The sequence below is a fragment of the Dermacentor variabilis genome, chromosome 1, assembly GCF_050947875.1.
Source record: "Dermacentor variabilis isolate Ectoservices chromosome 1, ASM5094787v1, whole genome shotgun sequence".
NCBI classification, from domain to species: Eukaryota; Metazoa; Arthropoda; class Arachnida; order Ixodida; family Ixodidae; genus Dermacentor; species Dermacentor variabilis.
The window spans coordinates 141,844,130-141,871,986 of record NC_134568.1 but is presented as its reverse complement, the minus strand read 5'-3'; the positions used below and the strand labels follow the sequence as shown (position 1 = coordinate 141,871,986).

Below are 27,857 nucleotides of genomic sequence, written 5' to 3'. Positions count from 1 at the left end.
CATACACAGCTATGCATACTGTCAGGAACACTTTGGTGAGGCTCGTTGAATCCATGCAGATCATGACAGACAAGCATAATGGGCACACCTGTGTGCTATTAGGATAGGTGTGGAAACGCACGTAAAATATTAAACGAAGTTTCATACTGGGCAAGTTGCTCTGGATTTATAATTAGAAGAGCACAAAGAGACCAGTTGAAGAACACAGAACAAGCACTTTCTACCGACTGCAAGGATTTTCTTAGGTACAAAAATAAAAAAAAAAATTGGTGCAAGAATAGTTTGTTCACACTGTTTGGTTCAAAGTAGCATGGAGGAAATTGTTAGGTACAGTGACTTGACAGAAATAGTTTTATGATGCTTTCTTTTGTTTTCAAGAAGCACATTTGAAAACAGGATAGAAAAATTTTTCCCAGATGAAGTCAAGGGTCTGATGTAATCGTGTCAGGTTGAAATTATGTCAAGTATGCCAGGCAAAGATCTTAGTATAAATGTAAACAGAGGGCCATCCAGGTAAAATTATTTGGAAACAGATGTGTAAGTTATGTTCTTAAAGGCTTTTAATTCATTTTTATTTGCTGAGCATCCTATTATTGTCCTTCTGACCCAATTCAGTGGCTATGTTGTTCTGCTGCTGAATATGAGGTCACAGGTTTGTTCCCGGCCATGGCAGCTGCTCACTCACCTACTAAGATTTTCATCGATGTGAAAAAAAAAAAACCCAGGTTTTAATTAATCCAAAACTTCCCCTACTATGACATCTTGTGTAAGCCGCTTTGCAATTTAAGGACTTTAAGCCCCATAATTCGAATTTGTTGAAGTTTCTCAACAAAGTTTTGTGAAGTGTCTTACGTATGGATACTACAAGCTTAATTTCAAGCAAGCAGTCATAACTATTGATCGAGTCTTTTGTGCTGGACAGTAGCTGTGTGAATGTATCTATTAGTATTATAATAATACTAATAGATTATATTTTTCTCCAGGTTGGAGGGGCACGTCCCTTGAGTGAGTGTGGGGTTCGTACAGCAGATGTGCCCTACACTCAGCCATCGTCTGCAGCCAGTCTTGATGGTGAGGTTACTTTGCAGGTGCCTTCACTCAGCCAGTGCAGCTCTTACAGCCACCGAGGTAGGTGCAGCTCAGACAGTGCCTCGTTTTACTTTACCATGCTAGCAGTCAGCGTGAAGGAGTATTGGGTGTTTTGCGGTGCTGTATGCAAGTTTGAAGTTTATTTTTCTTTAATTGTTACAGAAAGAGGAAACAAGAGCTAAAGGCCATGTGGCCTGACAGAGGCTTTTGCTCCTAAACGCATGCGGCATACATGATAATTCAGTGTAGGAAAAAAAGTAAACCTAGCGAAAGAACGAGCGAGTAAGATGTAAGAAATACAAATTGACAAGATAGTTTCTACATTATACAATTACTATTCGAAAGGACATTCTATGCTTCAAAAAAATTTTTTTTTGTACATTCACATTACAGCGCAGATTAAAACAGAGTGTAAGCAGTATTAACGTACTTCGTTGTTTTCATTTGTATATAGCCATCATCATCTTCCCTGTTCTTCTACTTCTTTGCGCATGACCTGGGGCATTCCCATTTTTGGAATAAAGAGCGCTTGACAGCTTGGTCAGTCTCGGTCTTATAAAGTGGTGGAGGTACGTCAAGACCCTGACGTCCTCTCGCGTTCCCGTCCTCCCTGGAGCTATGTTACGGTCGCCGCCTGTGCCCGCCTACCCCTACAACGATGGACACTTCCAACCCCAGCTCTTCTGGCGCCTCTAACCCTACCACACAGACAACTCCGCCTGCGGTGCCCTCTTGGACTGTGACGAGCCCTCAACGCGATCCCCTTGTCTTTGCATGACTCCGCGGTGATGACGTCGATCCCGTCCAGTTGCTACAGGCGTGCCACAGGGGTCAGTGGTGAGCCCCTTTCTTTTCAACCTGGCCATGGCACGGTTGCCTGCTGCCCTGCCAATCGACCATCACTTCCCCGTGCAGTCCTCAATATACGCGGACGACATCGCCCTATGGGTGCGGGGACCACCGCAACACATCCGCAAGGCACGTGCGGCCCTACAGAGAGCCCTGGACACTGTGGCTGCCTACTTGTGCAGCATCGGCCTTATCATCTCAGCCAGGAAGACCGAGGCCTTGCTACTGCACCCCAGAGCATCAGCCCACCGCTCAGCTGGCCGGCTGCGGTTGGAGGGCGTCCAGATCTCATGGAACAAGGCAGTCACCTACCTGGGGCTGCGCATTGACCATCGGCTGAACTGGCTGCCGGCTACCAAGGCCCTGTGCACCCAGGCGCTTCGGGTCCGCAAGGCTATCTCACAGCTCCTTGCCCGTGGACAGGGCTGTACCACCAGGTGGGCCCTGCAGCTATTTGAAGCTGCAGTCACTTCACAGCTACTGTATGCCCTCCCTCTTGTGGCGCTGCCCCCACCCCGCCTGTGGAAACTGGAGCTGCAGCATCGGTCAGCAATGCGGCTCTGTCTTGGCGTTCCCCGAACCTCACAAGTGGCCGCCACTTTGGCTGAGGCAGGTGCCTTGCCCCTGTCATTACTCTTCCTACAACAGGGGCTACGACACATTGATCGCCTACACCATGCCGCAGATGGTCAAGCACTCCTGACCCGCCTACGCTCCCAGCCAGCATCACACATGGGACGGCTGTGTGGCCTCAATAAGGAGGTCATAGGGGACATGCCTGCAAACGCTGTACAGCCTCGCCCACCACATCGACCACCAATCCCTATCTCGACGGAGCTGCCAGGTGTCTCGAAGAACCGTTCCCCAACATGTGCCCTACAGCAGACGGCAGCCTCTCTCCTCCAAGAGAGACTTGGGGACCACCTTCGATGGATCCGTGATACCGGAGACTGGCTCATCCACAGCAGCCTGTGTTGCACCGGCCCTACGAAAGAGCAAGCTGTGCCGTCTCCCGGGGCACGCAAGTTCTACCACAGAAGAGTTAGCAGGACTCCACCTTGCTGTGGACCTACTTGCAGAGGAGCTACCAGCGACCCCGGCAGCCATCTTCTGCAACTCCAAGGCGGCGATGTTCTGCCTGCAGAACCCTGACAGGGCTAGCCTTGGGGTAGCGCTGCTCTCTTCAAGACTGACGGCCCTTCAGGACGCAGGATGCTCAGTATCTCTGCATTGGCTACCGGCACACGTGGGGATCCCGGGCAATGAAGAGGCGGACACTCTGGCAAAAAGTGCCCACCACTCAAGCATCCCCCTCAGCCCTGCTGTTACGGCCGCAGACTTCTCGAGACACAGGCTGCGCCGGCACATCATCGCCTGCCACCCGGACAAACGGTTATCCCTGCGCCGGCCTCCACGGCCTCTTCCACAGCACGGCCTCCTACAAAGGGATGCCTCGTTGCTGCTCCGACTGCGAGTTGGCTGCTACTGGATGGCAGCCCGCCGGCACCGCCTTGGGAAAGCCACCTCGCCAGCCTGTGCCTCCTGTGGTGAACCAGAAACTCTGGAGCACCTCCTGCTGGCCTGCCCTGCTCACCTGCAGCACTGCGGTCGACTTCTGCAAAAGTTCCACCGCCTGAGGCTCCCATGTTCACGACAGGAAGATATCCTCTTCCCCTGTCGTAATCAGCTACCAGCCTTCCTAAGTGTCATCGAGTACCTCGACTCGTCGGGGCTCTCGGCGAGACTATAGGACATTTCTACAAAGACGGATGGCCTAACGGCCATCCCACCACCTCGGGCTTCCTGATCGGCCACTACTTCGCTTCCATCTCTACGACCCTCTACCTATCTCCCTCCTACCCTCTCTCTCTTTTAACCCCATCCCCTCCACCCTGCTGGCGCTGAGCCGTGCTCCCGCATGGGTTGCAGAAAATAGCGCTAGCCTTTTCTCCTTCCCCACAAGAACCACTTCTCTCTCTCTCTGCGCAGTCCAAAGCCTTACTGTTGGTCTTGGCGAAGCACAAAGCCTGTTTTGATAGCTGTTCCCCTGTGTTGAGCCATACTTCTGCAACTACACACCGCATCGAAACTGATGGCTCTGCTATAAAATGAAGTATGTTAATAGTGCTTACAATACATATATTGGCGGCGAGCACTTACAGAGTTGCCATCTGTTATGAGCGCTTCTCTTGCATAGTATGAGGGATCACGCGGTGGGGGGGGGGGGGTGCTCCTCGCAGGTTTCGCTTACGGCGCTCAATAATAACACTACGCGGCAGCCCTCCTGGACATTTCTGTAAGTAGTCTGAAAACGAGGGAAGTTTGTTACTGCCGAAATAATAATCTTGGGCAAATGAAAGCACAGAATCGTTTACAGACGCTACCTCTTTACCAAATACGTACAGTGAACGCCACTGCGCGCGGTCGCCGCGATGGAGTCTCCCGAACCGGCTTCTTGCGTGAAAGGTAGGCAAACACTGAGGGAAAACTATGTGAAATATGTTCTTATAGTGGGCTGTCTGTATAAACAAATGGGGCATAACACAATGAAGCCTCAATGCAGCGATCGCATGGGTTCGCAGCGACCAACTGCGCGTCTGCATGCACGTCTGCGTACAATGTTTCGCTTTCGCTGCGTGCGCGTTTTCGCACCGTGCCATGAGCTATAGTCTGCAGAATATGAGCATTTGGCAGTACACAAGCAACCATCGTTCCGTGAATGCTATCAGAATTGTTCAAAAACAATTTCCTTATAGAGACTTCGATGCCTACGGCGACTGTGATGTGCCATCACCACGATTTAATCTTTTTTTGTCTTCTAAATTCTTAGGACATTTCAATATTATTTCTTAAGTTGTGTCGCACTGTATGTTTATCAGTCTTCTCAGCGTGCGATTTCCCACTGCTTCTTTTCCGTAACCCATTGCATTTATCCATAACACAAACATGACCATACGCCATGCCTTCTTTTAACGTGCTTCTTACCACTCGCTTTCCATTCCAGTGAACTTGCCAGTATCTAGCACCAATAAGTTCATTGACCAAACCATCATGACAGCTGGGCAGCGGGCGCGGGCGAGCGTCTCAGTGCGCGTTTTCTCCTACTCACCAAACATCGCAGTCCCGGCGCCATAGCAGTAATCTTCCTCGCGCCTGTGCTTGCTGCATACCGTGTTGTAGCTGATGGCTGTCTGCTGGTTCTAAGTTTCGCGAGCCAAGCTTCACGCAGCTTCTTGTCCTGCAGCTACATGTGAATAAGGCTGACACCGAGCTCCGTCCGGCACTGCGGCACCGAGCAGTAGCCTATGTTGTTGCAGACCTCCAAAGGCAGCAACTACCTATTACAGTGCTTTCAAATGTTGTCAAGCAGACACCCAAGGGTGGAAAGCCTCGCCACTTAATCAGAACCGCAGCGCATGTAGGACTTTTAAACTTGTTTTCTGTTTGCTTCGGCGCTTCCGAAGCAGCCTGTGTCCACGTGATCTCTCATGGCACGTCACGCCAACGGTGGTGCCAGCTTTTCCAGTGGTGGAGCTCGCCCCCAATAGTGCATAAAAATATGTTAGTGAAATTGCAAGAAAAAGTGTGGGATAGTGGTAAGCTGGGGGGGCATACGAGGGCGTATACATTTTGTATGGAAGAAACTGTTGCTCTCTACAACAGCTTGCTAATGGCACTGCACAATATACTTGCTGAAACTCGTGTGTGTCTGAAGGCTTGTCTATGTTTTTGGATAGTGTTGTGCTTTTGAGCTTTGTGAGTGCATTTATTTGGCTTATTTGTATTCTGGGATTCAGTCAACATATACTGTGCCGCAGCATGTGATGCCGAGTGCCACTCGACTGCGCTGATGCTGGCTGCGCTACAACATGGTCAAAAAGTGTTTGGTCCCAAATTGCAAGTCGGGGTATCGAACTTGTACAGAGCGTCTGTCACTTTTCGAGGCTCCGCATGAACCTGATTGATCAGCTAAAAGAAAAACTTGATAAACGGATTCTTGTTGTGGACTGGGAATGTGAGGATGTTCCCACAGTAAACTGAAATTATACAGCACAAGTCGTTGACTGCATACTCTACTATGCAGTTGGATTCTTGAGCCAAAAGTTGATGAAAGCCACCAGTTGCTATCGTTGCCAATCTGATCTTACCATTGCGGAAGACAACAATGCTGAAGCATCAATGACCAACACAAAGAGCAGAGGTGGGCTGTTGCACCCCAACTTGAAGCTTGTTGAGCTGTCGAGAACAGCTGAGGACTACTTTGCAAAAAAAAAAAAAAAAAAAAAAAGCAGACAGTCAGTCTGTATACTAGGATAAGGTGGAACATTTGCTTGACACAAAGCGCATGACTTTTCGATGTGCTGAGCACAAAGAAGAGGTCATTGCACTGCTTGTGCATTCGTCCTCGTCTTCTTCCATAGCTGGTTCTGTTGCCGCTCATCATGCCAGCGTTACCATACTGCCCCTCCCTCTGCCAAGGCGCTGACGGCACTGGCCCACTGCCATTTGGTGCAGTGATTTCGGTCTCGAATACTTTGCCTGAATATATTGCAAAATGAGAACATGAATGTATATAATGAATGTATAACACGAATGAATGTGGGTGTATAAAAATAAATTTGCGTGCGTATCTTTCATCACAGTGATCAATAAGACAATAAGTGTTTGTACCTTTATTCAAAATTCTATGTCAGCTCTTTGTCATGTGCTACACAGCTTCGCTGGTCACCCACCTTCGCAGAGTGGAATGGCTCATGGTTTTTTTTATTCTTTGACTCATCACACTGTACTAACTATATACACTACAGTCACTGCATTGCACATATTTTTATCCTGCAGTGTTACAGGAAGCATTTGTAGGACACTGCTTAGTGTGGGGCTAACAGTCCGCTAACAGTGTGGTGCTAACCGCCCGCAAGGGCTAACAGTATTGGAAATAAATAAATAACTATCAAGACAGTTTAGAGCTTGATGGCCTTTTTTCTACAGGTTTGGAGGACTCGTACTACAATGTCTATGGCAGCAATGACCTGACATTGAAGACCAGAAGCCTTCCATCATGGGGCAAAGCCAAGCAGCGGCCCCTGTCCACTGAGGATGACTTGAGTCAGCTGTATGCTAAGGTATGAGCACTTACCTAAGTGTTTTCTCTTTATAGCATTTGTTATGTTTATTTTGTACTGAAGATCATTGGCTATTGTTTTTTGTATAGCATTACTAAAGAGGCAAACAGTCACATAGCTGAGAAAAGCATTGACTAAGTTGGAGTGTTTAGTGCTTTCTGTGATTAATTTGTGAACTATAAACTATTCTGTTAGACATTAGATACTTGTTCTTACTTGCTCAGTTCACTTAAAGGACAACTCTGATGTTTTTTTAACCATATTAGGAAATTGTCATCTTCATATGGCCTTGACAGTCCTGTCACCGATAGGGTGGTTCAATTTGCTCAGAAATTCATCAATAATGTTAAATAGCCAATAAACGAGATACCGAAACTGAAATGGGTAGCTGCTTCGTGTGACGCCATGATGAGTCGATGACGTCATATCCTACACTACCATAATGTAAACACGCAGTACACGTGGCGCTAATGCCAAGGAAACGAAGCTGGTGATGTCTCGTGATGACACAGGGAGCTTTTACAGAGTTTGCAAACTAGACAGTGGAGATTTCAGCGACGATTTCAGTGAAAGTGGCGGTGTATTCTCTGACGTCACAAACACAGGGTGGCCAGTAATAATTCGTGAGTCGAGAACGCAACCAATCTTTAAAATTCATTTTCAGGAAAACTAAATGACTTGTAGCCTGATTGTTTGGCACAGATAATCAGAGTGCAAAAGAGAATGTATGTTCAAAATTTTACGAAGATCAATGGAGATAGAAAAATCACCAGAGTTGAATAGTCTATTTTCACAAATATAGTGGTAGAGGGCACTTCTGTCTGATTCAGAATGAATTAAATACAACAGTCAAACCTGTTTGTAATAAACGCGATAGTTCCACGAAAAGTGATCGTTGTATCAGTAGTTCGTTATATGTGGACTCGTCATTCAAAACTCGCAGTAATTAACAACACTGTAGTTGGCATTGGCAGTTACAATTTGCCACCGTCTTGGTCCAAAAATGCCATTTTCAGTGCCTCCATTTTTGTTACCAGCACTTTTCTACCGTTCAGTTTCCGTTAAGAGCGTCAGCTAAAGAACGACTCATAGCTCCTTTGAAATGGCACCCAGCCAGTTCCAATAACCTGCCATTTCAAAACTATGAGCACATCCACCGTCATTTTTACTTAGAGAGCTTGCAATATATTTTACTATCAACAGTACATGAGTGGATTCTGTATACGATAGCTAAGCGTCCTAATTCTAGTTGGCTGGAAGTGAAAACTACTGAGGCATGCGGGCATTTTGCAAAAGTGTTGCCATTAAGGCACGCAGCATCGGCCACATGCAGCGCTCAGATTTGTGAAGTTATGTTTTTCTATGTCACCTCAGTCGAAAAAGTGAGAAGTTCGAAAGGTAGAACACCATTGCAAACCATTATCATTATCACCAACAGCATAAATGAAGCATCGACGAATTGTAACTGCCGACTCTTCGCAACTTCGTGTGGCAGCGGCACGTCATGCTGTGCTCTTGCCAATTCAGGCCATGTGAATATAGATAGCAATGCTCGAGCGTCCGTTGGTTCAAATCGGTTCAAATCATCCCGTATCTTACATAAAGTAGTGCACGTGGTGCCGCACGGAAAACTCCACACTAGTGTGCTGTCATTGTGGCCTCCGCAATCGGAGGCCACAGTTCTCACTTTTGAATGGCTCCAGTTCGACCAAATCTTCATTGCGATCGAGCTGGTATGGGAGGGTGCGCTGCCAGTTGCCCTTCTTTTACAGCGACTAGGTGTTTGTTGTAACAGTACAGCGCTTTAAAGAAAATTTCGTTATATCAGGACGCAATTTCATTAGGCAGGGCCGGAAAATTGTGAACGTCGTGAAATGTGGTAAGTTATAACTGATAGGTCGTTATATCTAGGATCATTATAAGTGGGCTCGACTGTATTAGTCGTCAAGTGAACAAATATGCATAATGGAGCCATAAGTGCAGGCTATCAAGCCTTGTAGGATAGAATGATGGGTGATCAATTGCCGTGATGTGAGTCCGTGCTGGTTCCAGTGCATGTGCAGCTGCTGACAGCTGCTTTGGTAACCACGATAACGGATTGGCACTGTGTGCTATATTGTGGGACCAGACGTGTGTTCACTGGGCCAGCGGCATTTGCGCAGTGAGACTGCATAGCGCGCATTGCTATAGTGGATTAGGCCTCTGGACCAAAAGCTCAGAGATGAGTTTTCTTACTGTAACTAGACCCTTATGTACCATCGCTCACAATCCCTTTGGTGTGCCCAGTTAGCATACCCCTGGCACCTGCCATTCAGAGGTTGACTTTCCCATGATGCTTAGTCTGCTAGTGGCAGAGCTCACTGTACTTTCAGTGCTAAACAGGAAAAAAAAAGAGAGAAAGAAAAAAATCGCTTGTAAGTTGAACTCTACATAAAGAACACAGATAGTATTATGAATTACTGGACATGAATAACGAAATAAAAAAATGTACCTTGCCGACATGACAATGCGATGAATATATGCTTTAACAAATATAAAATATAACAAAGGTATTTTCGTGTCAGCTGTCGGAGGTATTTTCATTATCATGAGGTTCAACTATTCAAAGCATCTTTGTAAATTTTAACGCAGGGATTTCTCAGGTTAGTCATTCTAGATGAGGGACATATATTCGTGGAAATACAGTCAAGTCCCGCGTGATGTTAGGGACGTGGAAGAAGGTACACCCCTTTACGTTGAACATTAAGGGACTCGGAAAATTAATTTGTATTTCAGTTTCCAGGAGTGTAAGCAGTGGAGGAGAATGCATGAATTGAAACTGTAGGAGGTAGGACCTAGCTTAGTGGGCAGCATTCCTGACTTCTTCTCATAGCTTCTGCAGGGTGTCCTTGTGGCAGGCAGCGGGGGCTGATGAACTTGTGAACGTGCACTGAAAATTCTCTTTGCAACATGGCTCGTGTGGGAAAGATAGCACAAGTACCGAGCAGCCAGTTTGCTGATCAGGCACGCAGTTTACATTATTACACAGGAAAGTGCTCTGGGTGGCTGATGATGCAGGGTTACCAGAGCTAGTTCACAGCACGCAGTACAATATTGTAGAAGCTTACATTGTCACCTGCTAGTCAGTCGCCAGATAAAATGAGACAGTGTCTTAAGACTGTTTTTTGGATGAGGGGAGAACCCAGCTACTGTTAACGGTTGTTTAATGCTCAAGAAAAGCACATTTGCAGGTGTCAAATAATTTTCATTGCCCAAAATTTCAGTGTTAGCCGATGTAAAATTCACTAGGCTACATTGTAACACAGTTGTGTACATGAAGTTTTTATTCTTGTATTAAGAAGGGAGGATCATTTTGACAGCACTAATTTACAATGGTTTGATGCAGTTTGCTTAAGGAAGAACCATACTGCTAACAATATAGGTGATTTTTTCAACCAACTATGATGTGCTAGTACCTGTGTTTCCCACTACTGTAAAAGATGTTTTTGTCAAAGACACTTTAATGTTAACTGCTTTCTAATATCTCCAGAAGTATGCACAGGTTCTTGCAATGGAAATCTTGCACTGTGGTACTTGTGGAGAAATCAATAATTAATAATACTCTCGAGGCGAGTACAGGACGCGCTGAGGTTGCTTAGTGGCTTTGGCGTTGTGCTGCTAAGCACAAGGTCGCAGGATCAAATTCCAGCTGCTGTGGCTACATTTCAAAGGGGGTGAAATGCGAAAAAGCCCGTGTATCATGCGTTAGGTACACAGTAAAGAACCCCAGAGGGTCAAAATTAATCCTGAGTCCCCCACTATGGTGTGCCTCATAAATCAGATCATGGTTTTGGCATGTAAAACACCAGAATTTAAATATATATTTTTTTATAATTGTAGAGGGGAGGGGCAAAGAACACTTAACAATTTCTTCAAGTGAACTTTCATTGTAAAGGCTCACAGAAAATACAAAATGAAAGAGCATATCTCAAAAGCTACATGAAAGGCCTAATGTAGTGGCAAATAGGTCATTGCACTACAGAAAAAATTAAGGTAAGGAGAAAAGCTCGTCAAAACATCACATAACAAAAGTAAAGGTAAATCAACAGAAGAAACTGCAGAGTGCTCTTCAAAATCTGTCAGGATTAGTAATACCGGCAGTGGAAGGGGGCATGGGATTCCACTCACGGCAAGCTTTAAATATTAAAGAATGGGAATATGTTGAATGGGAGTATTTCTTGAAGAATGTGCACTACGTAATGGTGATCAACATGAGGTGACTCGTCATGGTAGCTCAGTGGCTATGGCATTATGCTGCTGAAATCAAGGTCGCAGGTTCAGACCCAGCCACGGTGGCCCCATGCCCATGAGGCCGGAGTGCAGAAATGTGTACTGTGCTTTGGGAGCATGTTAAAGAACACCACGTAGTGAAAATTAATCTGGAGCTCCTCACTATGGCATGCTTCATAACCAGATCATGGTTTTGGCACATAAAATTCCAGAATTTGATTAACAAGAGGTGATATAAAAGATGCAAGCTGTATTCATTGCAATTTAAGTATGAAATCGTGATGGTAGGTCTTCCGAAGAAGGCAGAGCATTGTTGTTTGGCCCTTGTACAGTGTTACTGCTTCAGTGTTGTTTGGATTGTGTACAAATCAATGGCTAGGACTACTCCAGCAGCGCTTTCCATCTTTTTCAGGTTAATTTCAGCAAACGACGCAAGAACCGCATGCGCAATGACAGCGCAGCTGCCATTGCTGCCACGCGCAGCTTCCAGAACCAGCAGTGCTACCTGTCACCCTTCCATACACTGCCATCCGCACACACGGACACCGATTCACTTGTTGACAATGAGGCTGTAGTAGTTTATGATGAACGCACTGCCGTCTAAAACCTGTACTCATTTCCATCAGCCACATTAGTTGCGAGGGAAGGGAACCACTGCTGGCCTTTAATGCAAGCAAGGACCAACATTCCTGTTCTCGGCGTAACACTTGTATCTCTGTCTTCAAGCCTCCAACAAAAGGATTTTAGGCTCCTGCAGCTTTGTCACAAATGTCTAGTCTATTGCCTGACGAATGTGCAAAGCAGTGCGACTATACCATGTAATCTGTACGTATTGGTTAATTTTGTGTTGAGCGGTCTCTCCCTCTTCCTCCCCCACGTCCCCACTTCCCAATTATTTTTTACCTACTTTTCAGTTTATTAGTGTTGCAAAATTGCAAGGCATTCAAATGACATTGACAGATGCTATTATTATTATTATTATTATTATTATTATTATTATTATTATTATTATTATTATTATTATTATTCACATAATGCCAACTTTGTTATCTTTCTGGCTTGTAACTTGCCGATTCGATTAAAGGATGATTGACTGGGCCTTAAGAGCAGTGGCCGTAATTATACAAATGTCCAAGTTGTTATTCTAAGCTAAGCACCAATCGAAGATCAGCTGTCATGGTATTTTGAGTCTGTGTTATTACCAGTCACAGATTAGAAGCACAGTAACTGACTGATTTCTCAGACCTGTAGGGGAATGCGGAAGTGTCTAAAAAATTTAGCATTCTGAAAAACAAATTTAGAGAGGAAATATATATTTTTTTGCATCGAACAAGACCCTGTAGCAGCCAGAAAGTTCAAGGCTCTTTTTGTTTGGTCTCATGCTTAATTGTGTCAAATTGCATTTTTGTTACTCATGTCTTTTGCATTCTCCGAACGCTGTCTGATGCATCTCATCATGATGTGGTGAATTGCACAGTTTGTGGCCCTCCTGTCTGGGTGTCAATGACAGTCCACAAATTCACTCGGGAGCTTATCATGATGCACAATGCTTTTCCGTTCTGCCCTTTGAGCATGCAAGTGAATTTACTGCTTGTGGTTGGCTGCACCACAGCATAGCATTTTTCATAAGCCATCACATTGCAAGCTGACTGTGCACATGCATTATCTGTCACTTAATTTCCCGAGATTGCCAACAGTGCAATATGGTAACAGACGGTTTGATCACAACAATGAAAATTTCAGCTCATATAGCATAAATGTGGTCTCCAAAAATATTGTTGAGATCTTGATGTCGCAGATAATCAATAGTTTTTGCATTGAATCTTAATTACGTCAAAATAACTTTCGTCATTAGGCTTAGCAGCTAAATAGTACTCGGAAATGCGACATAATGCTCTACCATGAGAAATGCAGCTAGTCCCGTTGTTAGCAACAGTTACATTCAAGACATGGCACCTCCAGATTTTGTTGGAACAATCTAACAAACCGCTGCACGGATGCTGAAATTTCAGATGCCATTCTACGCTGGCCTTATAGAACCCACAACAGTGCTTCTTCAAACTCAAAATAATTTATCCGGTCTGAAAAATCAGTCAGCTATTCTAGTAACGGAGAGTGCAATGGGTCTAAAATGCTCATTTTGTATACTAAACTTCCTCACTGCTTCAGCATTGGCATGCATATACCATAGCTAAAACATTGTTAGGTGTTTGGGCAAATTTTGACATAGCTAGAGGAGCCTGGAGGATTGGAATCTGATAAAATAGAGCTACAGCCTATGCTGTATATTCAGAATATATTTTTAGCCATCGTGTAGACCAAGCCTTGTGAGACACGAGAGTCGTATTTTCACATTGGTATGCTATGCATGTCTTCTTTGCCACCCGTCCTAAAAAGCCTGTAAACAGCGGCAACTTAATGTGACAGTGAGGTGAAAGCTACAGGCAAGTGCAGCTAGCTCCTACCTGAACAGTTCTGGTTTTCCCTGTCTGAGGAAGGGGTATGGCTTGTACACACTAATCCTGACTTCACATAACAGGTTCAATTGTCTGCTGCACCTGCTTTTGCAGAGAGAGATGCTCTGCAACCTTCAAATGTGCTTCCTCAGCATTGGAGTGGTTTACTGTATGCCTAGGGAGTAGGCAGTGCCTATACAGCTGCGCTATCGCAGCATTCAAGCACACATGTCGGGAAGAGTGCTGAAATACTTCAGTTGAGTGTGCACAGTGAGCTGCGAGACCAATGTGTTCGGCAGTGTCTGGCTGCTATGCCTCCTGTGGCTGGGTGGTGTCATGCTGTGCCATGTCCTGCCTGGGGAGTGAATCCCAGCATGCACTGTAGAGGCGCTGAGGTGCCACTGCTCTGAACTGTCAGGGTCATCATGCCTTTAACTCTCAAACTAACTTATGCGTACCACAGTGTATGAGGAAAGCCTTCTGGGGTTTGCATTTCAGCCAAAACGATGAGACAGACAAGTGCACACCATAGCAAGACTTTCCGTGCAAATGCTCGCAGTCATTTTTGCACTGCACAGAAACAATCTTGCATGCCCTTTCTTAAAAGCATTTGCAGCATATGAGATCTGTCTACTATGTGCTGTTGGCTGCTAAATATGCAATGTCACGCTAACTTTTGTATACTTGTGCAGTGCTCATTGTTTGGTGTTGGTTAGGGCAGTGTTACTGGTGAATGCACTGGCCTTTGTCAGTGTTGTGGAGTAGGATCCTAGGTGTGAAACCGCTTTGGTGTTTTCGAGCTTACATTATATCCTGCTGAAGAGAAGTGGAACATACAAGTGCATATGCATATCTTCAGATTTAAGTAGCGCAAATATGTGTGTGGAAGTACTCATTCAGGTGAGAAGGAGCAGAGTTTACGAGATGTTTTTTATGTGCACTTTGTGCAGACAAATGAGGCTTTTAGATATAATTACTCAGATTTTGTGCTGCTAATTTCAGTGCTACCGGTATTCTGTAGTTCTGTCCTTTTATTCACAACCTTTAGAAACTGCAAATATCATGGACAAATGGGTGTCCAGGTTCCACATCTTGGCTAAAATTGCAAGTGAGCATTGTGTGATGAATGGAAGAACTTTCATCTCTTCAAATAGATTCCTTAATTGTACGTACAGATGCAAGTGTGCTCAAGTGCACATACCCTTTACACACACTTAGTGGGACAGAATGACTAAGGCTACAGAACAGCATTCAACTTGGCTGGTTTCACGTTGAATTTGTTTTTGTTAACCTGCATATTTTGTGGGAAGTGTGTTTGTACATATATCTTTTAATCACAATGTGCTTTGCTACATAGTGCAAGCAGATTTTTATGCCACTATAACTTGGCAGTTTAAGAACAAACTTACATTTTGTTGTTTATTTTTGTTAACATTTCTTAACCATTGAACATTAGTGAAATATATGGTGTTTGATTCAGTACGTGGTAAAAACAAATAGTTAATCAACAATAATATTTTTTCCATTCATGAAATACTGTCATCAGCTGTTTTCAATATTTCAGAAAGGGCCGTTGTTGTTTTTTAATACATTTGTTTTTGTTAACCTGCATATTTTGTGGGAAGTGTGTTTGTACATATATCTTTTAATCACAATGTGCTTTGCTACATAGTGCAAGCAGATTTTTATGCCACTATAACTTGGCAGTTTAAGAACAAACTTACATTTTGTTGTTTATTTTTGTTAACATTTCTTAACCATTGAACATTAGTGAAATATATGGTGTTTGATTCAGTACGTGGTAAAAACAAATAGTTAATCAACAATAATATTTTTTCCATTCATGAAATACTGTCATCAGCTGTTTTCAATATTTCAGAAAGGGCCGTTGTTGTTTTTTAATACATTTGCTTTTTAATTTTACGTTATAAATATGTTTTCACTGTTCCTGGCTATGACACCAGCTAGTCAAGAAACCTGTGGAGTAGATGTCACCTAGTTTTCCTGCAACATGTTAACTGCATGTCTTCCCCTCCCCCCTATAATCACTAGTCAAGCTTGCCAGACTTAAGGACACTTGATCTTAACATTGAGTTTTCATCAATTCATTGTTTAACCATTTCTTTTGTAGCCCTCACCTCTATAAGCCACTTTCACAATCATTTCCTTATCTGTTGCACAGAATGCCACACACTCGCATGGAGCATGCAAGTAGTGGGCTGTGCTTTTTACATCAGTGTCTGCAAGTTACCCTTGAATTCAAGATTGCTAATTTTTTAGTGTGAGTGGCCAGAGTGATAGCACTGTGCTAGCTTTCATGTATTTTGCTGGTACTAAATTGATGAAGGCACTGTTTGCTCTTATGCTTGTAGTGGTGACTTGGTGTAAAGAGTACACCATAACAATGTGCCCTGTTGCCACCGCTTTCATTCCTCTCTAGGTGGTAGCCAAATCCGAAAAAGAAAAAAAGACTTGCTGTAAAGCAGAACCTCTCCAAAGCATTTTCTTTTACAGGATTGCAGGAATAAGACAGTAGCCAGGGAAAATGTACAAAGAGGTTGTTTATCCCATGGAGACCAGGTCTCAGTGACATTATGACTTGGAGAACATATTAGCAAGGCATATACTAGCAAGGTACTACTGTATCCGCATATTCTCGGAACCAAGCTATTTCAAACCCAAGCACAGGAGCTGGAAAATATTTCCTGCATAAAGCACTGCCCGCAGCACATGTTATTCCAGTAAGTGTGCAGCAGTCTGTATATGTATGATAATACAAAGCTCTTGAGTGGGAGCTGGCTTTGCACTGAAATTATTTAATGCCATGGATTGGCAGAGTGTCTGCAGTTCCTGCTCAAATAGTTTAGATGAGAACCTGGGTTGAGCATTTAGAGCACATTAGTATAAGAAAGGCATGCTACCCCATCAGGCTGATGCATCATTGGCAAGGCATGCATCTGTGAGTACATCTGTTTTATTGTGCTGTGCATGTCTGTTAAGTTTGAAATTTAGCATTATAAATGATTTGTATTGTTCAAGCGGCTGTTTTGGGATTCCGTGACCAACTATTGTGAAGAGCTTTAATGCCTTGTGAACCATGGCATATTTATTTACCAAAAACTCCAGAAGAAAACTTACTTTGTGTGAATGCAGATTTCTTCCTTGTGATTAATATTGTGATTATGTGATAGTTGCTGTATTGCAGTTCTGTTTTTGTCTGTTTGTTGTTTTGTTGATGGTAGCGAACAAGTTCAAGGGTGCTTTTGTGTGTGCAGTGGTAACATTGTGTGCATACTTTGCTTTTGTTAAGAATTTACATTTATCGTTAAGCTGTTTTGTGTTTTTCATTGCTTGGATGTTCTGTAAATATTTGGACACCCAGAACAGATACTTTGACTGATCATAGTGCTGTATCGAGGAACTTATTGTTGTGCATTGTACCCTAAGGGAATTGTACACTTTATTCTACTTAAATTTAACATTGGTTGGGAGTGCACTGTGCCCTGTACTTTTATTTAGCAATTGTGTTGCACCTTGATGCTAGCTTTCCTTCTTTTTCCTGGGTTGGGGTGTAGCACAGCTGCATGTTATTTGCTAATGCTGTGTGGTAAGGACTGCCATACATAGCTATGCTGAAACATAAACATATGCACATCTGTGAGTTGGAAAATTTAAGTTTAAGTATTATGCAAGAGTTGTATTCTTGTGATGTCCCTGGCACGACTACTGCACTTGTCTGCAAACGATGTAGCGCCAATATTAAATTTGATGCTGTAGCTTTGTAAAGTGCATAACTGTGATGTCTACCTTCAATACGAGAAATTGTGAAAAACTGTTATGGTTACATTCTGTATTACGCTTCCAAGGTTTCCTTGGGTTCCAAAAGCTTCTGCACTTCATTCAGCATACAAATATCACCTGCACCATTAAATGACCACACAATACAACTTATTGCCTTTTCTTTTTAATGGACTGTGAAGGTAAATGTGGCATTGTCAAACAAGAAATATGATTAATTACAAATGTTGTTAGGGTGATATTACCAAACATATGTTTTACTGTTTGTTCTTGTATATTGGTTCATGAAAGCAGTATTTAGAGAAAGATTGGATATTAATGGCCTCATTGTCAACATATTGGTCTTATTGTGCCCAGTGGGGAAGCTTCGGCTAACTGATGCAACTTGATGACGAAACTGGTGAAGTAGTGCGAAAAACATGTACAGAAAGGAAGATGTAAAGACATGCACACTTGTGGCCCCTCTCACTTCCTCTGTGGACAAGCTTTTTTTTTCACTGATTCACCGGTACATTTTTCGTCGTCCTGGTATTGTTGGTCACTTGAATAAAATTCAGACAATTCCACATTATGGGAAGTGCAAGTATGTAATATGTGCTAAAATATAAAGTGTATTCTAACGTTTTTTCCTATTGAAGCATAAATTAGCACGAAAGTTTACTTCAGTTTAAAGGCAATGTCTTTCTTGCCTAGTTCCTCCCACTTTTCTGTATCGGGTTGGCGTGTTTCTAGCCTCTTCTGTGGGCCGATACCGAAGATAGTGCTGTTTAAAGCTGTTCCCGTAGGTATGTGCAGTATAAGAAGTTGGAAGGAAATTGAACCTCTAGTTGACGTTTATGAAAGGGAATGTTTTCCTGAGCAAGTTGTCTTCCTGAGCACAGTGGTACTTGCAGTACCAGCAATACCAGTGGTACCATTGCGCGGTAGTGTCGGTGGTAAGGAGAGCTTTGTCGCATTTTTCTCTCGTGAAAATTTTGAGAGGCTGCAAGCCTCACGGAATGAATTATTGTTGATTCATGCACCCCATTCTCACCCCCAACTTGCCCAGGAAGACTCTTTCACCGACATCAGCCAAAGGTTGAATTGCCTTCCAACTTTTTTACTGTGCACAGATTGTGAGTGACAGTGGTTAAAGTCATAGGGATAAAAGCTTGTTGCTCTTGCATTCAAATTTGAGTAGGAAGTCTGTTTGTTTTCCCTGTGGTGTTGTTTTGTTACAAATGCCTGCTAGTAACTACACATTGTAATACCTTAGTTGCCTTCACTCATTGCGCACAAGGCATTAGAGTGCACTAATGGCTCTTGTGCTTTTTCATACTGGAATGCACAACTACTTTAGTAGAAATGAAGCTGTCTGCAGCTCAATTAAATATGAAACTCCAGAAAATCATGGAATCTAAACAGTGAAGACTGTTGAGCTTCCAGAATGTGTCCTTGGTCCTGTATTCCAGTCATAGCAGAAGTGTCCACAGAACTCTGGATTTTGTTAGTGCGTGGTATGTAGCAGCAGCGCTACTCAGGCATGTCAGATATGTAGAAGATTGCACCTGTGTGTGTAGATCCTTTTATACGTATTTTTACACTGAAAGGCACTTTCATACAGTGGCGAACTTGTGTGTTTGTGATTTACTTGTGTAGAGCAGGGCTGTGTGCATTGACTCTGCATGTTAAAATCACCTAACTACCTATAATGTCACGGTCTAGCCATGGGTGTCATGTTTACTGTGAAGCCAGAGCCTCTGGAAATAACTTCGTACCCAATGAAGTGGAATTTTTAGTGAAAAAAAAAAAGCATGTACTGGTGATGTCAATGGTTTCACTTTATTTTTTTTATTTTTTTGCTGGAGGGTAGCCTACAATTGTTATACTTACCAAGACATACCATAGTGGCTGTGTCGGTGATGCAGGCGATTAGCTATGGAGCCCAATATCATAATTTCAGTGCCCATCTGCAGCAGCTGCTGCTTTTGAATGAAGGGTGCAGTATTGTAGAAACTATTCTTCAAGGTCCCTGATGCAAATCATGTGTATATCTTTACACAGTGCAATGTGAAGTGTCTTATGCATTATAGATGAGAACAACATGTGTCTGGTTTGCAAAGCTTTCACTAGCTGCTTGCTTGCCTTCAAAATTTTCAGCTTACAGCTGTGTCAAAACTTGACGCTACCTGCCAACAGCTTATGAGCATCAGTTGTCTTCCTACCATAACAAGGAGAACGGATACATTTTGAGTGCATGGGGAAAAAAAATAAGGGGATGGGTCTGTAACGGGCCTTGTTACCACCGTAATTATGAACTTTGTTTGCAAAGTGATACATGGGCCAGAGTAAAATGTGATTATTTTCTTGTTTCACTCCTTTTTGCTCATTGTATCTGGCTCCATCAGTGCCCACAATTGTTCTCACCCGTATTGTCATGTGGAGGAGTGAATGGGGATGTGATGGAATTGAGCTAGTGAAATCTTTGCATTATACTGGCACATGTATTGCCACCGCCATGCATGCCTACATTCCATCAACACTTGACATTACAGATTTTGATTTTGCTAGGCAGCTTTCACTTGGAAACGCCAACTTTGCTGCTTTAACTAAAGCTAGTAAGCTACTAGCAGAGATCATTTAAGTGACCACATTATGGTTCAAGTCTCTTTCCTTGCTTTCCTGTTGCTTCAGCTCCGGTCTACTCTACAAAGTTTGAGTAGCCTAGGTTAATTTAAATCCTGCTGTTAGTGCACCTCATAGGCTGTATCTTGCATTTGGGCGTAGACCTCTAAAAGCAATTGTTCAAGATGGCTGATCACACCTTTGTTAGGATATGCCAAGATGTAAAGTTTGTTATTAAAGTAGCAAGAATTTCAGAGCCTTTAAGCGATAATGACTCTTAGCCCCCTTAACTGGTAAATGTCTAACCATAGGCAGAAAAAGAGAAGCAAAATGTTTGCTGATAATGCTTTTTGTAAAGTGCAGGCTTTTGAAATTAGTATATATTTCTTATATGCTGTATTTTTGCATTTCGTCTGATTTTCCAGTGAGTGGTACATGTGTCCACACTTCTATCCAGAACATTTGATCAGTGCACTGGGAAGCAAAGAAAGCAATGTTTTTGCATTGGTTTGAGAGAGAGTGCTTGTGAGCAGAGGTAGCCACATGGATATGTGAGCCATGTAGGCTTGAATCTTGAAGCTCCTTTGGTATTGCTCTTTTTCTGCTCAGCGGTGCATTGAACTCCAATCAACTTCTATCAGGGAGGTTTGGTCATGGCACTGAGCTTATCTTGAGTGCCTTTCTTGTGGAATGACAAAGCTTTAGTGTGGTGAAATGCACCTCTGCAACTGGCTGTCAGCATGTGACAATCATTGGGCTCATCCTTACTAGCAAAGGCTTGCACTTAAAACAGATAAGGTCTCCTGAATGCATGCTTGATGAGACACACCCCTCTGTACAAATGTTCAAAATTGCAGCAAATGAAAGCAATGCCATGTGTAGCAAAACTAGGCATGTATGAGTTGGTGCCTGCCTCCTCCTGTCTGCTAAAGCCATTTGAAATCCAAAGTTAGAAGGGCTCATAGGTAAATGAGAGACTTGGAATTGATCAACACTGAGCAGACAAGAAAAGTACTGGGCCAGAGCCAACATTTAGTCACAAGGGCATATGTTTGTGTGGCCTTTCTCCTTTGCTATAATCGCTAACAGCAGGTTTGTGGGCATTTGTACTCGGGGCTCTTGTTTGTCAAGCGCAAGGGTCTTGTTGCATGGTTGGTTCTGCAGTGCGGCCACCATGGTCAGTGGAGGGAGACAACTTGGCACCACTGTTGTAGTTGGGACTGCTGTAATTGACTAAACTGTAGTGCCACAAGTAAACTAGATTCTTTAGGCTGACAAAAGAAAAAAAAGTCATGCTGTTGCTGCACATATTTCCAAAATGTACTAAAGCAGTGATTGGCGAATCTGTATTACATGCATGAGAACATGTTTTTCTTGCAATGTGCCAGTGCTAGACAGTGTACCAGTTGTCTAAATAGCGTCCACTGAAAACCTCAAAATAGCTCTAGAGTCTTTGTATGTTACTGCTCGAATGACTTTGTGTTGCCTTTTGTTCCCATGAAAGATGTTTTCGATTAGTACTTAGACAGGCCATCTAATGTGAAGACATGTGTCCAGGATTTGTGGCTAAATGATGACTGAACAGTGAACTAGCACGTTATATAGATGAAGATAGTGTTTGTGTGTTATGGCAGTGTGAAAAAATTATGGGTGTGCAATAAAATGCCTGATTTGGTATCTTGTGTGTCTTTCCATTGGAGTGTCTTGTCTTAAGGCACATAAATCTAAAAGCATTGTGTAACCATAACCCAGCTTTCGTGGTCTGAATTTTGGCAGGTGGCTTGCCCTCATAATCATTTCGAATTGCGTTTGGGCAAGCTTCTTTTTTTGTCACACTTGGATTTAAATTAGCTTTCATATTTTGCATTTAAAGTAAATACTTATAGTGTTTACATATTACAAACATTAAAAGGATTTCATGTGTTGAGTGAGGAGCGCATGCCGATTTGCCTGCAAATTCATCACCGGAAAGTACTTGAAGTAACTAAACGTAAGCATGCTTCATCAAAACTGAGAGCTGGGTGAGTTGGTGTCGTTCCATCTTAAATAGCTGCATGAAAAAGATGTGGACAAGCAAAGAAATGACAAACACAGGGGCTCATTTTTGTTGTTTCTTTGCTTGTCCACATCTCTTTTGTACTGTTTTTTGTTACGATAAGCATACTGTGCTGCCTGTGCTCCTAAATTTTTTTCGTTAGAGTTTTTGTTGCACAATAATCGCCATTATTCTTGTTGGCATTTCTTTAAAAACTTGTGCCAAGTGCTATCCTGTCTGGAATGGTGTAGAACACTGATATGAAAGGCATAAGAAAGGAAATGCCAAGAGTGGTGATAGCATTTATTGTTCAGTTGCAAGAATAAACCCCAAGAAGTGTGAAACTAGGTGCTGCCTGAGAACTGGAACAAAATAGTTGCTTGTACTTGGGCACTTCATTTTTAACAGAAGGAAGTTGTTCCAGCAAGACACATTGAAGTGGTCACTAAATTTAATGCAACCTTTCGAGCTTGGAAGGGCTAATTCGTTTCACTTCTAGTCCCACTGCTTCATCATCAGCCTATTTTATGTCCACTGCAGGACGAAGGCCTTTCCCTGCGATCTCCAAGTTAGTACACAAATGAAGCTCAAGCAGCTGTATGCGCCAATTATTTTCACATTCAAATTCAGTGATAGTTATCATGAAAGAATTCCCTAGTTGAAAAAGCCTGACTGAACACATGGAAAAGGCCAAGTGTGTTAAGTCGTAAGGACAATTAACAGATGTGTGATGGCCTGCTGCTTCATACAATGATTAAAGTCCGTAAAATCCTGTAATTAACACATGTCAAACAGGAGTGGACATCAGTGCAGTAAGGATTAACTACACATGTTGAAGATGAACTTTAGATTTACACGTTGATGAAGTTGACAAAAATGAGCCTCAAAGACTGGCTTGCTTCAGGTAATGGTAGTCTCGTAGGGCACTGTTGCACCTTTCAAGACCACTAGCTTTATTTGGTGCAAAAGTTGCAGTTGCACAAACTTTGCACATCTGTGACATGCCAGCTCGGGGCGCAGGTTCACCCAACATATTAGACAGGCATGGTACTGCGAGAACAGTTGCTGCTGATATAAGTGTGTGACTGATTGTAGTGAACAGGAATTTTCGTGACAGCAGAAAAGTACACCTAAAGCGGGCGATGGCAACTTCAAAGTTGGGTCTTGCAAACTTTGATTCTTGTCCAACTGAGTCATATGGCGCAAACCACAAAAATTCTGGAACCGTTTTGGAACGTCCTCTGTCGGTCTACACATCAAACGTGTGCAGGGTGTCGTCACTGTCGTTGCCCGGCGAATTTTCAGCTTCACAGTAGCTGTGCATAACTTGCATACGAGCGGCGATAGCAACAGCAACCCGCCTGGCACGCCCGGCTTTGGCGGCAAGCATGTCGTAGTGATGTCGTGAAGCCGGCATTTTAGAGTCGTCGTTGGTAGGCTGACTTTCAAGTTCGAGGCCCAAGTTCACTTCCGTCGCCAACTCTTTCCATCGCTCAGACTTTGGCGTCAAGGATTGCAGTTGCTTGTGGTGGCTTGCGGCGATGGCGACAGGAACGTGGCAGGCAGGTTCGGCCGTGGAAGTCGTAAGTTTTATAAGATTGGACAAAGTGTCATCGCTGCCGCCTTCGTCGAACATCGATAATCCTGGAAGTAGCAGTTTCTCATGAATATCTTTAAAAGAGTCGATCTCCTCGTTCAGCGTCAATAGTGTGTGCTTGAAGCAGAGCCGAAGGAGACTGCGTAGTCGATCTTCATCTGAAATGACGGTTGGCAGATCCTTGATATTATCTTGGCCTGGAAGCGGGTTGATTCCTCGAGTGTGCCGCCGATTATCCTGCAATGGCGGCCCTGTCGCCATGGCTATTTGCAAAAACTAAAAATGCTTACCAGACGAGTAAAACTAAACCATCAAAGTCTTCGAACTCTTGAGGATTCTTCAATAATCGAGAGCTTACAGGCATTACCGGGTGTACCACCTCAGAATGAGTTGGCTCGCTCCACCGCGTAGAAAGTAGTTTAGATAAAGCCGGTCGTTTAGAACATGGGTAGGAACATGGTTAGTAGACTCAATACAAGAACCTCGTTCTTGCGTCCAAACAATAGTTCATCCCGTCATACCCACAACAGGAGATTAACAAAGCCCGCGCTTGTGCGCGCGCTTTTTTTTTTTTTTTTTTTTTTTTTTTTTTACTCTGCGATGTCGACGCCGGTTGCGCCCGTAGAAAACAAGAAAATATACAGCCTTGTCTGCGGCACCAATGTCTCAGTAAAAAAAAATTGGCTTGCATAAAAACAAGAAATTTGTGATTCTATAGAACTTTTTTTCCTCAGTTCTTTAGAAGCTATTACATGGCTCTCAGTACTCTCAGCGTCTCGGCTAAATTTTCGTCTGCGTTCACCAGTGCCAGCAATGGCCGCATGCGACTTTCGTGTGTTGATATAACTGCAAACTTTGTTGCGTTTGCATGACAGTGATCGCCGATTCCGTTTTGTTCGCTTGAGGCACGCTGCAGTGGTGATTACAAAGTTGCAGCGACGTAGCTGCGTTCTTACATGGAGGGTACTCGGCCCAGGAGCACAGTAAGTAGCGTGCATGTTCGTTTCGCTGTCCGCTTATGTCCGTGTAATCTAGCGCATACAATTGAGTCACTAAAGTTTTGTTGTTGTGCAGCGTGCAAAATTCCGACAGAAATAGTAGAGGCGCTTGTCGTTGTATTTTTTCTCACGAGTTTTTGGTTAATTTGCGGTGATCCGTCAACAACATATTTACTACAAACTTGTTGATTGGTTGATTAGCACCATAAATGTGAAATTATCGTACGTAGCTGCTTCGGCTATAACAGCAACTGCTTTTCTTTCTTTAAAGAAGTCGTGTCTGCCAGTAATTAGCTTTAGGAATAAAGCCATTCATTGTTCGCACCTGCTTTGCAAGAATGGATGTTCCCGGTGGCTTGGCGTACTTGTGCCTGTTTGTGCAATTTCTTAGTGGAGGTTACAGAAAGCGACTCAGAACGCTGTTCATATTGTTCATATGGGTATGTGGTATTGGACGCCAGTGCATGACAGTGAATATCACTTTTTGTTTAATGAGTAATGTAAAGGAAACGGTATCGCGTCCAGGATGAGAAAGAAGTAAAACTGTTTAAGACCAGTCATACCACAAGATAATTACGTGAATAATCCGAATAATCATAGCCCGCTGAAATTCATTATCGAATGACTTTCAGTGCAGGTGTCATATAAATCATGTCATATCGTCTTATGTCATAACGCTTGTAATGCTCCACAACCTTTAGCCTCCTTCCTGGCATACTCTTTGGCCATGTAAAAACGTCCTCGTCTTTAACTGTGGTAATGCTGCATGATGGCTTGTGTCCTCGTCTTCGTTGCCGAGCAGACCCGCCTCTTCCTTCAGTGGCTACTTGGTGTCAGCATTGCACACTATTGTGCGAGTTGCTGCGCATTTGTGGTGTAGCGTTTGCTGAAACTCTGAGAATGGGAAACTGAAAGCATTGCATTGTTGACAAGCACTTTGTTGACTTCAATAAAATGTATTTCTTGGCGTGCCCCATACTTTATTATTCGAACTTTAACCATGGTGTAAAGAAGTCTGGCATAAAGAAATATTTACGCGTCTTTCTGACGCTGTAAGGTCACTTGATGTGATAGCACCTGTGTTCTGCCACCCATTACTGTCCTGAGTTCACTCCATGTGTTCACTATTTTTGAGGTGAAATGCAGCGTGTGATCTTCATAGCATGCTAGGACCGCACTGTGGCCTCTAATTGCCCTCTGATTTGGCTTTTAGGGTGCGTCTAATGTTGCTTGACTCGAACTAGTGTGCTTGTAATTTGCAGCATAACTGACAAATAAGATTTTATTAATTTCTCATGTATGATAAAGGATGCCGTCTATAAACCTGCCCTTGAGGAGAGATACTGTGCATCCGAACTTTTGCTGGCATTTGTAGGTGCTGGCGTGTATTTCTCAGCATTTTTCGTCTACACTCTGTTATCTACCCAAAGGTCGTCTTCTTAATGCTATTGACTCACAAACATCGTCCGGTGATGCCACGCCACAAACTTTGTCACGCTTCAACCTACAAATTAGTGTGTATGTTAGCAAACGTGTTCCGGGATTCTCGAAGCAGCAAACAACGTGATTTGCTCGTAGGCACTTTGCTGCTAGACCCCAGGACATGTAATACGGCACCTAACTTCCTATTTTCAAAGTCTGCCGGGCAAGAACATTGTGACCCTACGTGGTGGCTCAGTTGATATATGACCTTCTGCTGCTTAGCACGAGGTCACGGGTTCGGTTACTGGCCGCGGAGGCCGCATTCCGATGGGGGAAGGAGTCTAAAACGCTCGTTGAATTCATTCTACACTTAATAGCACTTGTCGCTGGGCCTGTCTCTTTCTTCATGTGTTGCGTCATTTTCGTTGTAAGAAACATTCCGCACTGTAAATTACGGAGAGATATAGAGTAGTAGGATGTAAATCTAAGTTATCAGCTTAATTGTTTACCAGGGCTCAGTACAGAGTATCTAAAGAGCAGGGAAATCTTCGAGCTCCCACTTCGCAATGAAACTCTGTTGAGCTATGATGAACAACATAAAAAAAATCATGAGCCATTCCACCCTGTGAAGCTGGATGATCAGCGAAGCTGTGTAGCACACGACAAAGGAAGTGACACAGAATTTTGAACAAAGGCATGAACACATTTATTGCCTTGATCGTTGGTCATCGTAACGAAAGGTACGCGCTCACATTTATTTTTTATAGATTCGCGTTCATTCGTGTTTTCCTTTCGCGATATATTGAGGCAGAGAATTGGAGGCCGAAATCACCGCACCGACTGGCTGTGGGCCAGTTGTTGCGTACTCCAGGGTAGCGTGTCGTACTGCTGCCGAGTAGTAGCGGCGCCTGCCTGTCGAAGCTCGACCGACGTTACTTATTGGGTAGCGTGTCGTTCTCGGCGAGCTGCAGGCATCCGGTAGACCATGGCGACCAAGCAAGGGCGAGACGATTTTCTAGTGCGAAACTTGCACGGTTTATTCCAAGGTAGTGTTACGTTTCGCCTCCGACGTGCGGTATAGCCGGCGCAGATGCAACGGACGCCGGGGCTTCGTTCACAGCGGCGGACATTTTGGCCAGTTCAGCGCTGTCCCAACGCCTCCTGCTGTGCGCGTCCAGGCATGTTTCAATGCCACGTGTATTCGTGCGTGTGTGTGTGTGTGTGTGCATGTTGGTGCCCACGTTTGACAAAGCGCGGCAGCCGGGGAGAGGAGCTCCCCAACTGTGAAGCGAGGAGGTCTGATCGGCGCCGACCCGGCGGATACGTCACTTCTTGTCGCAACGTGCCCGTGCGCCGCCGTCACGTGTCCCTCTTGCGAGCCGTTCCTTCTTGCCCTCGCCTCCGAGAGTATAAAAGCAGCTGCCCCCGGACGCCAAGAGAGAAGCTTCGAGTTATTCAGTCGAGTAACGTGGGCTCCCGTTTCTTCACTTCGGTCGACCTGACCGGCCGCTCTTTTGCGATGCTAGAATAAACAAGTTGTTCTGTTAGCAGTCGACTCATCTTTTGCCAGGACCTTCGGGTGCTTCCAGCTGTGCCCCAGGCCGCCAGGCCAACACT

At 43.9% G+C, this 27,857-nt stretch overlaps 2 protein-coding genes across 3 annotated transcripts in view; both read left to right on the top strand.

Moving 5' to 3' along the window:
- LOC142585581 (uncharacterized) overlaps positions 1-15,380 on the top strand; it is a 37,819-nt gene extending 22,439 nt beyond the window's left edge. The window contains exons 6-8 of the mRNA XM_075696454.1: positions 984-1,128; positions 6,928-7,061; positions 11,743-15,380. Coding sequence (XP_075552569.1) covers positions 984-1,128; positions 6,928-7,061; positions 11,743-11,934 — 471 coding nt within the window. The 3' untranslated portion in view covers positions 11,935-15,380. The remainder of the gene's footprint in view (positions 1-983; positions 1,129-6,927; positions 7,062-11,742) is intronic.
- A 9,234-nt stretch (positions 15,381-24,614) lies between these two features.
- The window catches only part of LOC142585550 (uncharacterized), a 399,003-nt gene continuing 395,760 nt past the window's right edge, over positions 24,615-27,857 (top strand). Inside the window, exon 1 of one of the 2 annotated variants that reach the window (XM_075696399.1) lies at positions 24,615-24,803. In XM_075696399.1, the coding sequence (XP_075552514.1) occupies positions 24,777-24,803 (27 nt within the window). In that variant the 5' untranslated portion in view covers positions 24,615-24,776. The remainder of the gene's footprint in view (positions 24,804-27,857) is intronic. The other variant, XM_075696391.1, reaches the window with a different exon arrangement.